Genomic DNA, 20484 nt, shown 5'->3' on the forward strand with positions numbered 1-20484 from the left:
CAGGTTGAGGTGCAGACTCCCATGCCAGGCACAATTACAGGCATTCCAATTACATCATTTCAACAGAAAGTTCACTCAACTTTCAAAGTAATAAAAGATTCATCATATAACAGTCATTCCGCTTCCACTAAAAGCACATTATATATAGTCTACTTTTAGTAATAGTGGCAAATTAATGTAAAGTTCAAGCTTCCTATTTTAAATTCCTGTCTTTCTCTCCTACATAATAGAAATTTTGCAGGCATTGTCACCATTTTGTCACGAGGCTTGCGATATGTCTAGCGTTACAGCTATTTTCAAGAGCCAACTATTACCGTAATACCAAGGGAGGGGGCCCTGCTTCTGAAACCAGTGTAAGTAGGGTTAGAGGATCCCAGGATGGACAGAGGACATAGTCCTGGAGATTCAGGGGAAAAAATATACCTTAATTAGTTGAGCTGGTAAGTAACAGAATACTTTTCTATGCTTAAACATAGACATCTGGTTTGCTAGAAGGCATATTATGCCTGACTTTTTATTCTATAAATGGAGAATACCTACAAGGAAAAAGATAGTCCTCAAGAATGCAAACGGTCCTTAGCATTATCCCTCCACCTGGTAATCTAACTGGGATGATGCGTGCAGAGCTGGGATCAGCTCACGATAAAAGAAAGAGGGATTTAACAAGGCATCACGACAGCACGTGGATATTTCTGACAAACTAGATCACTCGCTTTGTGAAGTGAGCCATTATCCTTGGAGTTAAGCTAAAGTTCCTTTTGGAAAGCAGCTGCCGGCTCCCACTACCCGCTCCTTCCCCAGCTCACTCCTCGAAGTTGCCTTCTCTCACTGTGGAAGAGGACCACCCTTAAGGCCCATGGTACCCCAAGAGAAATGGAACGGAGACGAGCCTCCAGACACCAGAACAAAGAACACCACACGCCCCCGCGCTTGGACATGAAGACGGCAGAAGAGGATTAGAGGTTGAGCACCAAGGGGTGACTGTCTAGAAGGCATCCCTCCAGGGTTTGCTTAGAAACTCAGACCTGGCCTTGACGTCGGAGGTGCAGTTCCCAGACCAACCTGCCTAACAGAGTTACCTGGTTAGGGGTTGAGTCCTCCGTTCGTGAACTGGGAGCGGGAGAGAAAACCGATAATATTTGATAAGCAGAATCTACTTCTCTAAGTTATAAAGTCATAAAAAAGACAAACGGTGACTCCCGGTCCCAGAATTAGGAAGCAACTTTGGGAACGCGTTCTGGAGGGGACCCTGCCGGCGAGCCGCGGGTGGAACGCGGAGTTGCGCACCAGCCCCCGCAGGTGAGCGCGTCCACTCGGCGGTTCTCGGCTGCTCAGGGTCGCGGGGCTCGCACGCCGCCGTTCCCCGCAGGGCCCACTAACTGAACGAACTGAGGAAAGAGTACTCCCGGGAAGCTCCTCTACTTGTATCATGACTTGGGGTAACCCCACGCTTCCAGGTTTTAGAGACTTCCTCCCGCCGTCCTTCCAGACCTTCACCGCGCTAAAAGGAGCGGCGAGCGAGGGAGGCGGGGGAGTGAAGGGCTTTCCTCGCAGGGGCTCCCCGGGCGCGCACCCCCCGACAGTCACCTGAACCCCGCGCCCCCGGCTGCCTTCCCCGCTCTCCCGCGGGCCGAGCCGTCGCCGCCGAGCGGCGGGGGCCGCGCCGTGAGGCCACGCCAGAACGGTTGCAGTAGCCGGCCGCGTCTGGTCGCCATGGAGACCCAGCGCGTTCGCTGCTCGGCGCGCTCCTCCTTCCTGCCGTCGCACCGCCCTGGGCCACGCCCACCCGACGCCAGCGCGCGCCCCCATGCGCGTGCGCAGAAGCGGGGCAGGGCCGAAGACGATACCGCTTTTCCACGGGCTCCAGGGGCGGTTCTAGAAACTTCCGGGGCCCGGCTTCTACGCACGCCCGACGTGCTGACGCCGAGGACGCCTGGCGGCCAGAGGCCGCTCGGACTTTGTGGCACCGCGTGGGCTTTGTGGTGGCTTTGTCCCTTCCCACCTGCTGGATCTGGGGTAGTTTGCGCGGTTTCCTGTCTGGTTTCCTTAGGAAGAACAAACGCAAAGGCTACATCATCTGCCCATAAGGAACATGATAGCGACAATCAGACCGAGAATTTCTGTTTATAGGGGGATCTCTAGGCGTCGCAGGTACAAGCAGTTTATAATTGCTAACTTGACTTTTGCAAGTTCTTTTTGAATTACACAGCGCCAGAGGCACAAACCCCGCCCACCACCAACACGGCCCCGCCTTCTTGTCGCGCCAGGTACTGCGGCGCGTGCGCAGAGGCCCGCGCAGGGGAGTCTGGGAGGCGGCGAGAGGTCAGCGCGCGCTCTGGCCGCCTTGCGCTGTGGAAGATGTAGTCCTTGTGCCTTCCCCGCTACGGCAACTCTGGGAGAAGTGTCGCCCTCAAACTACTATTCCCAGGGCTCCTAGGGGTTTCCCCGGTTGCTTTTGGGCCTGGCGGGGACGGGGTGAATGTCAGCATAGAAAGTAATCAAAGCACTTTAATTCCAGTAAAAAAGAGGGCCGAAGAGAAGGGAAGGAGGACATCAACTCTTTTCGGGAGACTTTGTCTTGATTTACGCCGCTGGAGCCAGCGTTTTTTCCGAACACGCCGTGCAGAATTACCGGTGTGAACGCGAGGACTGGAGTCCGCGTCCGGCTGGCTGTGTGGTGGGTAGTGAAGGTTTGCTCGTCACAGCTGGCATCTTCCCTAAGCGGAGCGGCTTTCCGTGAACATGATTTGTACTTTCCTACGAGCTGTACGGTGTACGGAGAAGCTGCACAGGCCCTCGGGGGAGCGGTTGTTTTTGGCACACTTTGTACTTAACAAAGCTTGCTTGAAGACTGAGCCCAATTGGAGATGGGAGCCGCAAGAGCAGAAGAGAACGGTGCGACCTAGGTGTATTTTGGGAGTCACCCAGAAAACCATCTGGACGCAAGGACAGAGCCCGCAGAGAGCGAAGGAGGACGGCAGCAAACAAGTGTCTGTGCACAGAAGTCAGAGCGGGAAAACTGCCATCTCAACGTCACAGAAAGGTAAAAGGGAAGTCCCTGTAACGATCAGTCTTTCAGCAAACGTGACGAGAGCTGCCAGTGCCCTTTTACACAAGTTCAGTGCTAAGAATAAACAGTTCACACAAATTAAAAGGTAGAACCGGGGCCTCCCTGGTGGCGCAGTGGTTGAGAGTCCGCCTGCCGATGCAGGGGATACGGGTTCGTGCCCCGGTCCGGGAGGATCCCATATGCCGCGGAGCGGCTGGGCCCGTGAGCCATGGCCGCTGAGCCTGCGCATCCGGAGCCTGTGCTCCGCAACGGGAGAGGCCACAACAGTGAGAGGCCCGCATACCGCAAAAAAAAAAAAAAAAAAAAAAGGTAGAACCGTTAAACACAGTTTAGAACCAGAGAATACAGGCCCACAATTTTCTTCACAGATCTGAACTCAGATTTGAAAGTTGGTTTTGATATAATTTTGCTGAATTATGTCTAAAATTTTTCTCAACTTTTCTCAGTTTGGTGACAGCTATATAAAACTTAACCATTGTTTAGTACTTTATATTAAACAAGTAGATTTCCCAGATGTTAGTTCATCTCATTTGAGCCTCAAATTTACTGTTTCAGACAGACATTAGTACTCATTAGTATGTATAAGGCATATTTCCCCAATTTCACACAACGAAAAATTGAATGCAGATTTTCCCAGTCTCAGTTTTCTGATATCCAGGACAACCACTCCTGTATCTTTAGTCTTTCAGAATAGCACTGCCTCTGGCATTCCCCCTTAGATGTGATACTGCTCTTGATTTACTATTTTGGTCAGTAGGAGGCAGTTTCACAGGCTTCCATTGGACTTTACCCATTATGGTAGCTTTTAATCTGCCTCAAGGGAATTAAAGTAGGGACTGTTGTTGCCAATTACTGAGTATGTCCATTCCAGTTATAAGCTGGGAATCAGGGAAATGACTGCCAGGTAAGTCCATGGACCCAGCTGTGAACCTCTTACAAGCCAGGCTCTTTATTATATAGCCACCATATGTACATAACAGAGGGACCATAATGACTCCTTGGGGTATTGATGTCAGCTCAGACTCTGTCCAGCAGACCTTGAAGTGTTTGGGTGTCCCCCTTTTCCAGCATACAGTCACCAAGTGAATGGCCGTAGGGCTCAGGTGAAGGTCCAGGGGAATCACATATACTTGCTCAGTATAGAGGCTGGCCTTCCTTCGGTAAATGGATTCCAGGTCTGAAGACTGATTCACGTCCAGAAATTGAGCCATTCATTATCATGGTTGCTCCCACCTGGCTTCAGTGCCACAGCCGTCCCCATGGCTGTCAGGGCGCTTTGTTCTGTAACGATGTGAAGTGTTTTCCAGGCCCTCCTACAGGACAGTCGGCTGGTGGATTTTGCCCTCGGTGTATTATACCCACTCTAGCGTGCCCATAGTTTGCCATGGCAGTTCTGTCATTTTTACTTCAATTAATGTGGACCACGCTCTCTCCATCTTTCCAAGAGTGAACCTAGCCATGCACCAGCTCCCAGGCTGCTTGTCAGACTTGAGTTTTTGCTCAGAGGAGAGTACTGCCCCTGTTGATCAGCTCTCACTTGTCCAGTTCTGTATTCGGTGACCCTTCACACTGGCCTTAGGATACAGTCGGCTCTGCTGGTGGGGCTTCCAGCCCCTTTGGGGATGGCCCGTTTCCTCTTTCCTCCCAGTTATGTTGTAACCTGGCCAGAGCACATGTCTCGCTAGATGGAAGCCCCCGCCAGGCCTTCAAGGAGGAAGAAGAGCTAGCCTTTAACTGGGAGGCATGAGCTGCTGCTTCACGCCGGAGGGCTCAGGAGAACCTGCGGACTCAAGATTCTGGAGTGCGTCAGCCTTGATACCCCCTTGCCAAGCTGCAGGCTCCCTCTCCTCCCAAGTCATGACCTTGGCCTTGGCACAAGAGGCCTGGTCGGGTGAGAGTCCAGCCTCTCTGCTACTTTTTTGCCCTGGGCCTGGCCCTCAGCTTTTTCTGCCCTCTGGGTGCAACAAAGGAGTCTCCTGTTTTGCTGTCGAGGAGGCGTCTGACTTTCACACTTGACCTTCATTGGTGATCAGTTACCTCGTCCTCTCACTACCTTTCTCCAGTGCATTGGCAGCCCCCACCACAGCCATCCAGTCCAAGTCCTTATAATTGCTTATTCCCCCTAAATTCCCAAAACGCGACACCCATCAGTGCATTCCCTCCCACCAGTGCTCCAGGCCACCATCGGTGAGAGCCACGACAGTTGTGTGACCACTCCCCGCCGGGCCTCTCAGCTCCTCCTGCCACCAGGGACGGTTCCTCAAGGCCAGCCGGTGGCCAGTGATCCAGCTCCAAAATCCCAGTTTGGAGCTGCTTCCTAGGACCACTCCTGTAGCCCCGTCGTAGGGCGAGTTCCAGGGAAGCAGACTCAGCGGGCAGGAGCTTTGGGGGCCTCCCGTGGGGAGGCTGGGCTGGGCAGAAGGAGAAGCTGAAGCGCGGGGCGTTTGCCATAGGGCCTCCGCTGGTCCTGCAGGAGCTCGGGGGCTGGGCTGGCCCGGCCCTTGCAGTCCTCTCATCTCAAGGTGTGGGGCTTGGGCACCAGCCAGGCACTTGGTGTGGGGAGGGCCAGAGCCTTGGATGCAGGGGTTCTGCCACCCAGCAACCACATCAGCTCCCCCCACCGGGGGTAACAGGCGCCTCAGTCCTGCGGGGAGCACGTGGGTGGTCACCACAGCACCCCTCATTGCAGAGACAGATGGCAGGAGGGGTTTTGTGTGAAAGTATACGGTCTGAAAGGGTCAAGAAGAGGAAGGTAGACGATGAGCATCTTCTACTGAAGACAACTATAACATGATGCTTTAACAGACTTCGAGAATGCGTGGACTATGAGTGATACTCAGCGCGGGCTTTGCACATAGTACATACAGTCGATGTTTGTGGTTGAATAAACGGGGTAGAACCTTCCCGAGAGCCTAAGTGAAGCAGCGGTGAGTGCGCCAGGTGGAAATCGGGAGCAAAGGTGTTGGGGCAAAGGCCTGATTTGGGTCACGGGGAACATCGCGGCTCCTGACCAGCACGGGCGGTGTCGTGTTCTCAGCGTGCCGCCGGGCTCACGGCTGGCAGTTAATGCTTATTAAGTGTGTTTTGTGACCTTGGTAGAGAATAGAATGAGATGGGTTATTTAAAAAAAAAAAAAAAAGTGCAGTATCTGTGCAGGTTCTTCATTTTCTAAAGCAGTTCGATTCACAAATCTGCCTGGCCAAGCAAAGTCCTGTTCTAAATTCCGTTCTGTTTTGTTGTTTCACAGCCAGCAGGGTGGCAGGCTGGGAAGGTCACTGACTTGAGGATCGAGGCCCATTTTGATCCCTTTGACTGCAGCTGACAAAGCCAACACGTCTCTTAATGTGTGAACAGCAGACCGTATCCAGTGGTGCCTAATCAAGGACTGTTGTTGACACGCAGAGGGACTGGATCACTTGTTCAAAGGGTCTTCTCATCTTAGACAATAAGGAGGCATTAGAATCATAATGCTACCTAAAGTAAAGAATCGATTCCTAAGCCCTGCTCCCAGAATCCTGCTGGGGTCCTTTCAGAAAGTGTCTTCAGGTGCTCCTGATTCACAGATCTGACAACAGCTGCTCCAGAACGTGCACTGACCCCCTCATTAGGTCCCGAGCCCACGTCTCACCTGCTAGACATCCTGAAGCCAGAAGCATCCCTGCTCACGTCCGGCACAAGTGTAACCAGTGCTGTTTTCTCTTTACAGTGAAAGAAGCTGGGAGAGATTTTACCTATTTAATAGTGGTGCTGATTGGAATCACCATTACAGGTTGAAAACACAGCAAGTATAAAACCCCTGAATATCTTTTTCACTTTCCATTTGTCCCGCTCTTACTTTGCTTGAGCTTTTTCTTTGATTTTCAGGTGGCTTGTTTTACATGATCTTCAGAGAACTTTTTTCTTCATCCAGTCCTAATAAGATATATGGGAAAGCCCTAGAAAAATGCAGATTACATCCCGAGGTTAGTCCTCAAGATTGCGTTACACAGACTCTGATAACAGGGAGAGGAATGTGGTGGTGGGAGGGGCAGGCAGAGGTCACGTGCTAGCTCTGAGACTAGTGAATTTATATAATAATAAAACCGTAATGGTTGGATTGTGATTATGTTATTAGCTCTTTGTTCTGTACTTGAACTGCTTTGATTACGAGTAGCACCCAGAGGTCCATGCGGGGGTGTTCCCATCCTAACGGTACCAGAGAGTCATTTTACTCATTGTCATCAATAGTAAATGCTTAGAATATACCAGAGTATTAAACTCACTAGTCTTTTTAAAACCCGAATTCATAATCTTGTGATCATAATAGTAATTGTTGATGCTTACTGAGAGCATATTGTGCACCAAGCACTCTGCTCAGTGTTTGAGCACATTGTCTTTATTCAGTCTCATAAGAACCACTTGTACTGGGTGCTACTATTATCCTGTTTGCCGAAGGAAACTGATATTTAAAGAGATTAAGTGACTCAACTAAGATGACTGAACCGGTAAGAGGGAGAGCCAGAACCTCAGTCCCAGTTTGGGTGATTCCACATCTTAGGCTCCTAAGCACAGCCTGCCTGAGCCACGCCCTGGAGGATGCAGATGTGGAAAAGCCGCCTCGATTCTTTTAAGGATCCCGTCCAGAGGAAGCTTTTCATAAGGCTTTCCAGTCACAGATAGAAAGCCAGTGTAGCCCGTACAGTGCCAGATTTTACTCCTGGGTGGAAAACTTTGGCACTGAAACATCTTACTCATGGACATCTTAATTCTCGTACTTTGAAAGAAAATGGCAGGTAGCATCATAAATATCAGGGCTGTTTCTCACACAGACCAAGGAATAATGTCAGAGAAACAGACCGTGAGGTCCCTGGGGAGGGGAAGCTTTTGAACCCGCAGATCCTCTCAGCGTCCATGCCCTGCCCTGGGTTTCCCTGGGGCACCACCTCCAAATGCTCCACAAGTGTCTCTAATCTTGTCAGGGCGGCATGAGCTAAGGGCCTCTGGCATCTTTCTTTTTACTGGACTCGGGGCAGTCTGAGAACTGTGGAGGAGAAGGCAGAGGGGGAGGTGTCCCTCTGAGTAAGTTGAAACTCAGCAGGGAGTAAAGGAGGTTCCCATTAGAGTTACTGGGAGTCCTAATTATACCTGACAAGAAACCCTTTACAGGGTACAAAAATAAACGTGAGCAGTAGCATAATTAAATGTTAGGGCGCATCTCTAAGAAGAGATGAAGAGTTGCTGTGTTATTCACAAACTTGGTCTTTCACAGATCTTCAGCATTTTGAACAAAACAGAACTTCACAGAATAAACACAAAGAGCAAGATATTATTAAGGTCATAACTTAATTTGCCGCCTAAAAGAGCTCTATGAAGAGTAATTAAACTTCAACAGTTCGATTTTGTCAGCATTTATTAGGGGCCTATTGTTTGCCAGGCACTTTGCTTGGTTGAGAAATAGAAAATACTTGTTCTGATACAGACATGTTTAATCTATTAAATTATTTGAACAATCGTTTCAGCTACACAGTTCTTAAATATGTCTCATCTTACATATTACTCTCTACATGTGCCTGAAAATTTTGATACTGAAGATGCCCAACAGACCAAATAAAAATTTCCAGAGTTGAAGCAATATTTGTTTTAGTTTGATATCATATTTCTATTTTTTTGAAAAGGTTCCGAAGTATTTGCGTTTTAAATTCAGTAAAAATTACATTTCCACTTCATTGTGAGTTTTCCCATTGGGAATAATGGATTCCTACCTCTAGATCTGGTTTGTTTTAAATAACTCATTACTTGTTTTTATTTGTGTATTTAATAACTAAAAAATTATTTTGATCTCATAGCTTTTAGTATTAGACCTCATTGGGTAAATTTCACTAAAAATGTTCAGACATTTAAATATTTGAACACTTTGTTACCTCGTGTTTCTTTTTGTAAAAGGGGAGTGGAAACAGCTCCACTTCAGCCTAACTGTTCTGAAACTACAAGTAACACCATAAAGTTACCTATTTCATTCTCTGTGCATGAAAAGTTTGAGTGTTAATTATGGGATGATTTTTGCCTAATAACTCTTTTCCCAGTTTTCTTATCATTGGAGATATCATTTTGAAAGAGTCCCAGGCTTTTTTTTTTTTCTAAAATAAACCACTCAGTTTGTCAGAAAATATTTCCCTAGGAAGCTTAAAAAAATTAGCCCTGACTGAGGAAGCATCACCTTACTCTGCAGGTCCTAAGTGTCTTCGGCGAGCCCGTTAGAGGCTACGGGGAGATGACGAGACGTGGCAGAAGGCAGCACGTCAGGTACTGCAGGCGGCTTGGATTCGAGAGCTTGGGGTGATGTTTAAGTGGGAGGAATTCAGGCTTGTGTGTTTTCATTGTCTTGACAGTTTTATTGAATACGTAAAAGATGGGCTGAAACACATGCGTGTGAAATTCTACATCCAGGGCTCCGAGCCCGGGAAGCAAGGAACTGTGCATCTTGAAGTGAAAGAGGTGAGATCATGTGGGGATGGGGTTTCTTGAACGCAGACTCAACGTAAAGCGCCAAAGAGCAGGGCGACACCTTGATACTCCTTTTTTTTTTCCAGAACCCAGAAAGTGGCGAATATGAATTTCAATATATATTTGTAGAACTTGAACCATATTCTAGAAGAACTATTGTCATTGAAGATAATCGATCTTAAGACAATTAAAAGAACAAGCAACCACGTGTTTCCTGACGGATGTGGAAAAATGCACATGAAGGCTCTGATCTTCACATCCCTCTTCCAGAGTCTATTTCGAATAAAACAGGAAGGAGTGTAGCTCATAAAAGTGAAGGCAACTGGGTAGTTGTTGCATTTAGACAAACTGAATTAGAGATTTTCTTGTACAGTGAAAAATCATGAAATAGAGCACACCTTATGTTAAATCATTGAATTGCTGATCATGAGCAGTGTTTCTGCTGTACTTAACATCATCTTTTATAAGGAATTTTTGTTATTAAAAATTTTACACCACGTAAATAAGAAAATAGAGGTATTTAATGCTTTTTCATATTGTATAACTGTAAAAAGTCTGTGAAATAAAATTGAAACTAACAGATGTCAGAAGCAGCTTCCTTCCACATATTTTGGAATCTGACTTGAGAAACACTTGTAAATATTTGAGAAATATAAGGAACCAAGTGATACACTCTTCAAAATTATCATAGGTAGGTATACGCGTTGCATGGTTTTTTGTTTTGTTTTGTTTTTGCGGTACGCGGGCCTCTCACTGTTGTGGCCTCTCCCATTGCGGAGCACAGACTCCGGACGCGCAGGCCCAGCGGCCATGGCTCACGGGCCCAGCCGCTCCGCAGCATGTGGGATCTTCCCGGACCGGGGCACGAACCCGCGTCCCCTGCATCAGCAGGGGGACTCCCAACCACTGCGCCACCAGGGAAGCCCAACGTTGCATGGTTTTTAGTAATCTAGTTTGTCTCATGTTTCCCCCTCTGTGAGTTGGGGGCCTTGTGCACGGTAGGACACGTGCATGCTCTAAAGTTGGGTGGGCCTGGGCTCTCACCAGGTGTTGGGCCTCTGCAGGTGCCTTAGCGTTATCAGACCTCGCTCTGTCCTGTGTACCCGGAGCCAAGTACAGGATACGTAAGAGCAGGAACCTGGCAAGTTTGGGTGGAAGGATGATTTTTAAAATGCTGTGGTATGCAGTCTCAGTTACGGTCTTAGTGGCGTGTCCCTGCAAAATTCGTATGTTGAAATTCTAAGCCCCAAGGTGATGGTGTTCGGGGCAGGCGGCGGTTGGGGGGGCTTTGGGAGGTGATAGGTCATGAGGGTGGAGCCCTCGTGAATGGGATTGGTGTCCTATAAAAGGGACCCCACATTTTCTAATAAAACTTTTTTTGTTACAACAACAACAAAAAAGGGACCCCATGGAGCTCCTTCTCCCCTCCCCCAAGTGAGGACACAGTAGGACATCTGCAGCCTGGAAGAGGGCCTGAGTGTGTCCTTAGCCTAGTCTCAGCCTTAGATTTTATCTACCTTCTTACCCTAAATCCTCAAGTCTCCCCAGACTTTATGCATTAGTATACAGATATGTCAAAACCCTGTTTTCTGGTCTTCTCCACTATAATAACATTGTGTTGTTCTTTCAGTAGCCTAACTTGTATCTAAGTTTGCCATTTCAGCTACACCTTTTTCTCTTTCCTGCATACATTAATTTTAATCCATCCCCTACTCCCTGTTCCCACCGCCCCTGTGTGCTGGGTGCTCCCAGAGGCCTTCGGCCAGGAAGTTAGAATCGGCTTCCACACTAGTCTCTGCCTTTTGTCTCTCCCCAGCTAATCTCCCTCCTCATGGCACAAGAGCCGCTTTCTAAACTCTGGTCTGATTGCGCCCTGTGCCCACTCATACCCTTCAGTGATTCCCAGATGCCCCGAGAACGGTAAATCCCGTCAGGTCCCAGTACTCTGCCTCAGTCCCCTCCCCCTGGTCCCCTCTCCCCCAAGCCTAGTCCAGCCACCCTGGACCAGCTCAGACTCCACGGGGCCACTCCTTCAGACCCTTAAGTTCCAAAGTTCCACTGGTCGGCTGTTTTAAGAAGGTTATGTGTGTTTTGCTACTAAACATTCTCAGGCACTTGGAATTGTCTTAATGCTTAATCAGGCCAGTCTTTGACGGGGTAGGATTTTTCCTCCCCTCAGTGGCATTTTCAAAAGCCTTCTACAGCATTCCATAAAATTCCTTGGGGTCACAAGGCATTATTTTTGCCCCATAATTATTGACAGTGCATTTACAGCACACAAAGAAGTAGACTGCCAAATCTCCCGCAGTCCCGGCCATATGTTTGCATAGCCAGAAGCACCTCTTTTTTTTTTTTTTTGCGGTACGCGGGCCTCCTCACACTGTTGTGGCCTCTCCCACTGCGGAGCACAGGCTCCGGACGCGCAGGCTCAGCGGCCATGGCTCGCGGGCCCAGCCACTCCGTGGCATGTGGGATCCTCCCGGACCGGGGCACAAACCCGTGTCCCCTGCATCGGCAGGCGGACTCTCAACCACTGGGCCACCAGGGAAGCCCCCATTCAACCTTTTAGAGTCTTTTAACACCTGCTGGGTCCACCTGATGTGGAACAAGAGCGAGGGGCCGCTGCCCACTAGGGGATTGGAACAAACCTCTTCTGATTCCCACTTTGTTTCACCTTCCTTTGCACCTCCCAGACCCTCATAGTATCTCAGAAAGGATATATACACTATATGCCAACCAAAGCAGGAGACAGTGACAATAGAGGGAGCCCCGCTAGGGAAATGGTCCAGGCGAAGGTCATGGGGCTGGTGAACACTGGACTGACTCATCATACGAGAAAAGTCAGGATGAAACCTCCAGGAACAGGAAGCCTGGGGCCAAATCACGCTCCAGCCACTGAACCACATAATCCGGGATGAACTCATCCCCTCAGGATCCTCAACTTAGTCACATCTTTGGCCTTACAGGGTAATATTCACAATGTGGACTTATCTTTTGGGGCCCAGCATTCAGGAGCAACCAAGAGCATCTGCTACAGCAGTAAGGGGCTCAAGCTCATCCACTCTGTGTGACCTCGGAACCTGGGATATGAACGGGTTGGTCTGACTCATGTCCTAAGTGTTTAACCTGATGTTACCTTTCCCATTTCTTTACCTCTTTGCAATTCAGTTTCCTCGTCTCTCAAATGAGGACAGTAATACCACCTTGTAAGGTTTTTATAAGGATTCCATGTGCTGGTGCAGAAGGCATTTCCTCAACAGCTGGCAGCTGGTTAGATTGCAGCTATTGGAGGATCTCTTGTCTTCCCTTTAGGTTTAGATGGTAGACAGAGGAGGTACCATTTTCATTTTTGTACCGTCAGTTCTTAGAGTATTTGGACAATAGTAGGTTTTCAAAAGTTCTATTAAACCTAAGCCTTAGAAGCATCTATAGATACTTCTAAAACATAGGCAACACAATTCTCAGAAGGTGACTTTAAAAGCTGCTGAAGTCCTAGTATGCCAGGTCTAAGAAATAGAAGACTGCAAAAATTATGGCTGCAGTCTTGTCACAGTCCAAAGCATTCCTGCACCAGTAAAACAAAATAACAACCAAAATAACATAAATCTAATGCCTTAAAAGGTTGAAATTCCTCTAGGAGCAGGGTTGGAAAAAGGAAAACATACATTCCTCTTCAGAACACACACACACACACACACACACATACACACACACACACCAGCAAAAGATGGTTCATGGAACAACCAACTTATAAAACCACTTACTTCATAATATGATAAAACAAAAATGCAAAGAGAAGAAAGTAATATTTTGATCAAATAGTTAGTAGAACCACAGTAAATGCTTTGATTCATGACTATTGATTTGACCCTAAAGTGTTTTGTGCACTTTTAGAAAAGAATGTTTTGTGGTAAAACATTTCTTTGCAGTGAAAATTGTGTAACTATTTACTCAAAAACTCCAACATAAGCAGCTCAGAATAACCATTGGCATTAACCAGACTCGTTGGATATTCCGCAATTATCCACAGACTGTGCAAGGTGGCATCTCGGCGCCACCCCTCTTCTCACCACGAGGCATGAGATGCTGCCAGCAGTCAGTGATTTACACAGAGCTTGTAAGGAAGGTGCCCCCCATCTCCCCTGACACCCAGACAAATTGCAGGGGTACTCTGTCCCTCTTCCACCAACATCCCATTTCCAAATCCCCCGCCCAACCTAGAAAAAATTAGTCAGTGCTTCTGGCTTACAACCATCATACTAAGATCTCTGGTAAATTATAAAATGCCTCTCCTTCTCCTCTTTCTGTCCTCTCCCCTTCTTCATGGAATTAATGGCAAACTTTTGTTAAAAACAGTTAACAGGGGACTCCCCTGGTGGCGCAGGGGTTAAAACTACGCCTGCCAAAGCAGGGGACATGAGTTCGAGCCCTGGTCTGGGAAGATCCCACATGCCACGGAGCAACTAAGCCCGTGCGCCACAGCTACTGAGCCTGCGCTCTAGAGCCCGCGAGTCACGCCCGCGAGTCACAGCTACTGAAGCCCATGCGCCACAACTACTGAGCCTGCACTCTAGAGCCCGCGAGTCACAGCTACTGAAGCCCGCGCACCTACAGCCCGTGCTCTGCAACAAGAGAAGCCACCCCAATGAGAAGCCCGCGCACCACAACGAAGAGTAGCCCCTGCTCGCCACAACTGGAGAAAGCCCGCGTGTGGCGATGAAGACCCAACGCAGCTAAAATAAATAAATTAATTAAATTAATTTATTAAAAAGAAAAACGGTTAACAGCAATGCAAAGACCTCATGAGATGTTTAACATGTGTCAGTTCCATTGATTAAGATCTGAGCTATTTTTAAAAAAATAATAAAAGGAAGCATGCCGAAACGAAAAGTTAGTTGAAAAGGTCAAATCCATCAGCTGGAGAATCCTGACTTTCCTGCAGGCAATCGGTATCAATCGGGGCACGTATTGCTCACGTTGTATTTGACAGGTGTTGTAGCATCGAATTACGGGAAGGAGGCAGCACGACAATGAAGACAAGAAGCAGATGACTTGTCAGTAATGATGCTTCAGTCCAGGGGAGCCTCGTTTATGAGAACCCACTGTTCACACTCACGTACTGTTCCTGCCACGTGAGAACGTGGCAATGGGAATGTTCATTTATGTAAGCAAAACTGCCAGCACTGTTTCAGAGGGAAGTAAACAGTATAAAACAAATGCATGCTGAGAGAGGCACAGGGCTTTCTGCCTACAGAGGAGACACTAAAGGACCATGTACTGACTTCACAAGGACCCAAACAGGCACAGACGATGAAAACCAGCTATTATGTTTTCCGAAGAAGCCACTGGGTGTGATGGGTTGCCAGTAAATGCTGCCAATTTTGTTCAGGAACAATTCAGATAAAAACCATAAACCTATTAAGCTAAATGTCACAGTCATTGGTATCAATTGTATTTAACCTACACTTGTACAAAATGGACATAATACATAAAAATAATATGTCATTTCGAGTAGTTTCAAATAATGGGATTGTAATAGGCCTATTGTTTTTCATGTCAGAGTTATAAAAATGTTAATTTTTGTCTTTATCGAGCATGATGGCATCGTTTGTGTTATTACTGATACTGATGTATTTTATTTCTAATTTATGTAACCAGGGCATGCCAATGCGTGTGCCCAGCTTCTCATTAGTGATGCCACCTGGCAGCTATCACTCTTGCAGGGCTCGCCTTACGCTCTAACAGTGGGGGACAGGAGTGCAGCCCGTGGCTTGATTGCTTCCGGCCTTTGAAGCGTCCTTGATTTGGTTCCTGTGGTTGTAGCCCCGAGGACGGGTTTTAAGTGGACTGCTGACACTCCTCCTATACAAAGGGCACCTGCAAACTTCTGGAGGCTGGACTAGAGATTCGGGATTCCGGGGGGGAAGCACACAGGGGCCACACACTCCAATACCCAGGCGACTTCGCACAGAAGCTCGTGCCCCAGGGAAATGGCAGGATGCAGTCTCTAACTCTCGTTTAAAACCCATCAAGCCTCAGTTTCCCCCACATTCTTCCTCAGTGTGTCCCCTTCTCTCCATCACTCTCCGACTCTCTGTCTCTATTCTCTCTAGCCTCCCTCCTCCCTCCTCCATTTCTCCATCTTCTCCCTATTTGCTCCTTAGCAGACTGTAATAAAGACTTACAAACATCTATGTTCCTTCCTCATTTAAATTGGGCAAGATAGATCTTGTGGGTGTCACTGGATCAGGAGAGGTGAGGATGAGTCTCACCAATTGGAAGAAGCATAGAATTAGAAATGTGTCATTTCATTAAGTCAGTTAAGTGACACCGAGAATCCCACCCATCTTGCTAACGATCTTGCACCAGGACCCCATTTTATTCTCAAAGCAGCTGCTCAAAATTTTGTTTTCTTATTTGCAGTGAATAGGTCCAAGGACTCAATCTACTTTTCTTAAAAAGCTATTCAGTTTTATGATCAAGCATTTGGGCTCAGGATTCAGAAAATCTTAACTGAGTTAAAGTCCCAATTTTGCCCACCATTGTGTGATAGGTAATTTACTTCTCTGTAAAATGTAATAATAATAGTGCCTATCTCACAATTTCTTTTGATAATTATGTGTAAAGTGCTTAGAAAACACCTAGGAAGAGACATATCAAGAAGCACACAAGAACTTCATAAAGAACAATTTAACATTCTGCTGAGGGAGATTAAAAAAAAAAAGACTTGACTAAAGGAAAAGGTATCCTCTATTTTGAGGACAACATATGAATTCATTAGTATAGATCATCTCACTGTGCCTGCACATACTAATCACTCAGTAAGTGAAAGAAACACTGAGATCAAGAGTGACAAACCCCCACAGTCCCAACTAGCCCTGTAGCAACCTCCAGCATGTAGAAACAAAAATATAAACAAAGTATTGGAAAAAAAAAAGCAGACAGATGGCAAATAAGCATATGAAAAGATGCTCCACATCATATGTCATCAGAGAAATTCAAATTAAAACAATGAGACACCACTTCACACCTAATAGAATGGCCAAAACCCAGAACACTGACAACACCAAATGCTGGCGCGGATGTGGAGCAACAGGAATGCTCATTCGTTGCTGGTGGGAATGCACAAGGGTGCAGCCACCTTGGAAGACAGTTTGGCAGTTTCTTACAAAACTAACCTCTTACAAAACATATTCTTACCACACAATCCAGCCATCACGTTTGGCATTTACCCAAAGGAGTTGAAAATTTATGTCCACACAAAAACTTGCCCACAGACGTTTACAGCAGCTTTATTCATAATTGCCAAAACCTGGGCATCCTTTTCTTGTTCCTAATCTTATAAGAAATGCTTTAAGCTTTCCACCGTTGAGTATGATGTTAGCTATGGGTTTGTCAAATATGGCCTTTATTATGTTGAGGTAGGTTCCCTCTATGCCCACTTTCTGGAGAGTTTTTATCATAAATGGGTGTTGAATTTTATCAAAAGCTTTTTCTGCATCTATTGAGATGATCATATGGTTTTTCTCCTTCATTTTGTTAACATGGTGTATCACAGTGATTTGCATATACTGAAAAATCCTTGCATTCCTAGAATAAATCCCACTTGATCATAGTGTATGATCCTTTAATGTATTGTTGGATTTGGTTTGCAAATATTTGGTTGAGGATTTTTGCGTCCATGTTCATCAGTGATACTGGCCTGTAATTTTCCTTTCTGTGTGGTATCTTTGTCTGGTTTTGGCATCAGGGTAATGGCGGCCTCATAGAATGAGTTCGGAAGTGTTCTTTCCTCTGCAATTTTTTGGAAGCAACCAAGATGTCCTTTAGTAGGTGAATGGATAAGTAAACTGCGGTACATCCAGACAATGGATTATCAGTCAGCACTAAAACGAAATGAGCTATCCAGCCATGAAAAGACATGGAGGAACCTTAAATGCGTCTTATGAAGTGAAAGAAGACAATCTGAAAAGACTCCATACTTTATGATTTCAACTGTATAATACTCCGGAAAGGGCAAAACTACAGAGACAATAAAAAGAGTGGTTGCCAGGGGTTGAGGGGGTGAGTTGGGGGACGGTTTGCGGCAGGCACAGGGGATGAATAGGTGCACCACAGAGGATCTTGAGGGCAGTGAAAATACTCCACAGGGTACTGTGATGGATACACGTCATCATACATTTCTCCAAACCTACAGAATCTACTCCAAATAAACACTAATGAGAACTACACCCTTTGGGAGATAAGGATGTGTTACTGTGGGTCCATCAGTTGTGACAAATGTACCATCTGCTGGGGGTGTCGATAACAGGGGAGGCTGTACCCTGCGTGGGGACAGGGGTTTGTGGAATATCTCTGTACCTTCCCCTCTACTTTACTATGAACTTAAAACTGCTCTAAAAAAGTAAAGAGTTGATTTTTTAAATAAAGCAGAAAAATGTCAAAAATAGAGAAGTCAAACTCTGAGGAACTAAAGAAGGAAGAGCATCTATTAGGGGGTGGCACTGCAATACACACCTTTTCCATGAGCCGGGCCCAGCGGGGCATGAAGTGACCAGGGGCTCTCGGCCATCGGAGGGCTGCACCGTAAGGTCCCTGGAGGGAAGCAGCTGAAGGTGGGGTAGGAATGTCCGCGTGGTCCCCCCTTAGCTGAGGGTCGGGTCTGCAGGAAGGATGCACAGCGGCGAAGCTCTCGTTCGCCCTGCCGCCTCCTCTCGGCCCTTCCACGCCCCCCCCCAGCTCCCCTTTCCTTCCCTCCGCTGCACCCCCTCTCCCATCGCCCCTGCCCCTGAGCCTCTCTTTGGTTCTCAGCCCTGCCACTGCTCTGCCTTCCCCTCACAGCCCAGCGCTGCGGCCCCAAGGCTGGTCTCCCAGGTACCACGGTGCCCCCTGTCGCCCTGCCCGAGCCTTGCCTCACCTCCAAGCCTGCTGTCCTGTTTCTTTTGCCTCCCAGAAGCCTCCCCGGGGCCTCACAACAACGCTGGGATGGAGCCTGGCTACGAGGAGAAAGGGCTGTGGTCAGGAAAATGTTCGCTCCTTTGCTCAGGAGATTACACCTCCTCCTCCAAGGGCAGGTTACCACTGAGAGGTCTTAAGAAAGAAGGTGACTTGTGTTGAAGATACTCTGGCAGCAAAGTGAAGACTGGATTAACGAGACGAGACATTAAAAACAGGGAGGCTCGCTCAGAGTCTGTGCAGAGGTCGCAGGAGGTGACGGAGGCCTAATGGAAGGGACACCGAGGCAGAAGGAGACCAGGGAGATGGTAGGAAGGAGGACTGACGAGGAATGGAAATGTACACAGCAGAGACGGAGACCGGAAACCCGAGGACCAGCTGTGGGCAGCACCACGCCCCTCGGGGGCTCCAGAGGGAAAACAGCATCTTGCTTGCCTCTGTGCACCTCCGGTGCTCTGGGTGTTCCTTGGCTTGTGCTGCGTCACTCCCATGGCCGCCTCCCTCATCGCATGGCCTCCTTCTCTGCGTGTCTCGGCCCCGCCCCTACCCTCAAAAAGACACTTGTCATTGGGTGTAGAGCCCACCCGTATGGGACGGTCTCATCTCACGATCCTTAATTACGTCTGCAAGAGACTCTAGATCATCCACAAGGACCTACTGCACAGCACAGGGAACTCTGCTCAATATTCTGTAATGACCTACATGGGAAAAGAATCTGAAAAAGAGTGGATACATGTATATGTATAACTGAATCACTTTGCTGTACACCTGCAACTAACACAACACTGCAAATCAACTATACTCCAATATAAAAGAAAAAGTTTTAAAAAAAAGAGAGACTCTTTCCAATAAGGTCACAATCACAGGGTCCAGATATTCCAACAGGGACATATCTTTTTCCAGGGGAGGCACCATTTAATCCATGACAGGGCCCAAGAATCTGTCATTTTTAATGGATTCATATCCAAGTGACATGGACCAATTGGGAACAACCGGCCAAGGGAACGCCCACCGTCGGCTCTACCTGCTGTAGCAAGCTCGTCACTCTCCGACTTTCCTGTTCATTATGGTGTCTCTCTAAGGAGGCCATCTTCTTACTGCGGACGAGAGCCTTAGCAGGGGTTCAGTAAACACACAGTCCTGGACATCCCTGGGTTGTACTCGCACAGCTATTTCCCCTGAACTCAAATGTCACGTCCTTGTCCCTCCACAGCCATGCTTCCCAGGGCTCCGCTGCCATCTGCTAACGGGACATCTCTGGTCACTTAATAGACACTGGCACACAGACGGTAGCTCAGTTTGGGAAGGGCAATTAACCTGCCACAGAGGTAAATTATTTGACTATTCCTGGTGAGAGCAAAGGTTGCCTTGGATGCAGCTTCTGTCCGGCTCCCCGTGTGCCCGAAGGGAAGGAGCAAACAAAGGCTTTTCCTCCAGCCGAGCTTTCCCTGTGCTCCAAGCAGTGGAAGAGCCTTTTAGAGCCAAGTGTCGGAAAGGAACAGAGAGCAGGCTGTAACTGACAAAGTGCCACCACAGTCTTGACTCTAGTAAAGCTGTCTCTTTTTTCCCCTGAAAACCCTGAAACCACAGATGATGTTATTCCACAATTCTGCTGCCCTATAATTCAGCTGATCGGACGTTAAGAGCCTTGGTTAGAAATAATTGAAGGGATTTAACGGTAGATTATGGACACAGTCACGCATCTGCTCAAGGTTAAAACTGCAGTGAATTTCTTGAGTTCAAAAAAATAATTCAGGTCTTTGGCCACCTTAATGCCTTTCACAGATGTTACCATGAAGTACCCTAACAGGATTGCCAGAGGGAAATCCCACATGTGATTTTTCTGCTTACCTGAAATGGACTTCAGAAATACCCTTTGGCTCTTTATGGAAATTGTGACATTATGAAATAGTATTCCGAGAAAGCAACAGTACATTACACTTTGTAGGAGACCAGCCTTCAGATCTGAGCATATT

At 47.5% G+C, this 20484-nt stretch overlaps 2 protein-coding genes across 5 annotated transcripts in view; one reads left to right on the top strand and one right to left on the bottom strand.

Moving 5' to 3' along the window:
* FBXO15 (F-box protein 15) overlaps positions 1-1715 on the bottom strand; it is a gene marked incomplete at its 5' end in the record, with an annotated part of 124435 nt that extends 122720 nt beyond the window's left edge. For all 3 annotated transcript variants that reach the window (XM_081253473.1, XM_081253474.1, XM_081253472.1), the window contains one exon: positions 1588-1715. In XM_081253473.1, coding sequence (XP_081109599.1) covers positions 1588-1715 — 128 coding nt within the window. The remainder of the gene's footprint in view (positions 1-1587) is intronic.
* A 223-nt stretch (positions 1716-1938) lies between these two features.
* TIMM21 (translocase of inner mitochondrial membrane 21) lies at positions 1939-10122 on the top strand. Of its 2 annotated transcripts, XM_081251723.1 has the most exons (7): positions 1939-2151; positions 2519-3043; positions 6777-6839; positions 6935-7032; positions 9279-9352; positions 9439-9544; positions 9640-10122. In XM_081251723.1, the coding sequence occupies exons 2-7, from the start codon at positions 2743-2745 to the stop codon at positions 9733-9735; spliced, it is 738 nt and encodes a 245-aa protein (XP_081107849.1). In that variant the 5' UTR covers positions 1939-2151; positions 2519-2742; the 3' UTR covers positions 9736-10122. The 2 variants fall into 2 exon arrangements, with proteins under 2 accessions (XP_081107849.1, XP_081107848.1); XM_081251722.1 differs by lacking the exon at positions 1939-2151 and having other exon boundaries at positions 2379-3043.
* Positions 10123-20484: the final 10362 nt, after the last annotated feature.

Source organism: Mesoplodon bidens (genome assembly GCF_964165515.1).
Source record: "Mesoplodon bidens genome assembly, chromosome: 13".
Classification (NCBI taxonomy): domain Eukaryota; kingdom Metazoa; phylum Chordata; class Mammalia; order Artiodactyla; family Ziphiidae; genus Mesoplodon; species Mesoplodon bidens.

What these genes read in the sequence shown, in the direction of transcription:
- TIMM21 (XM_081251723.1), top strand. Translation starts at nt 2,743, where the DNA reads ATGATTTGTACTTTCCTACGAGCTGTACGGTGTACGGAGAAGCTGCAC. An exon ending in CATCTCAACGTCACAGAAAG is followed by an intron (nt 3,044 to 6,776) that starts GTAAAAGGGAAG and finishes TTCTCTTTACAG; the next exon opens with TGAAAGAAGCTGGGAGAGAT. An exon ending in TGCATCTTGAAGTGAAAGAG is followed by an intron (nt 9,545 to 9,639) that starts GTGAGATCATGT and finishes TTTTTTTTCCAG; the next exon opens with AACCCAGAAAGTGGCGAATA.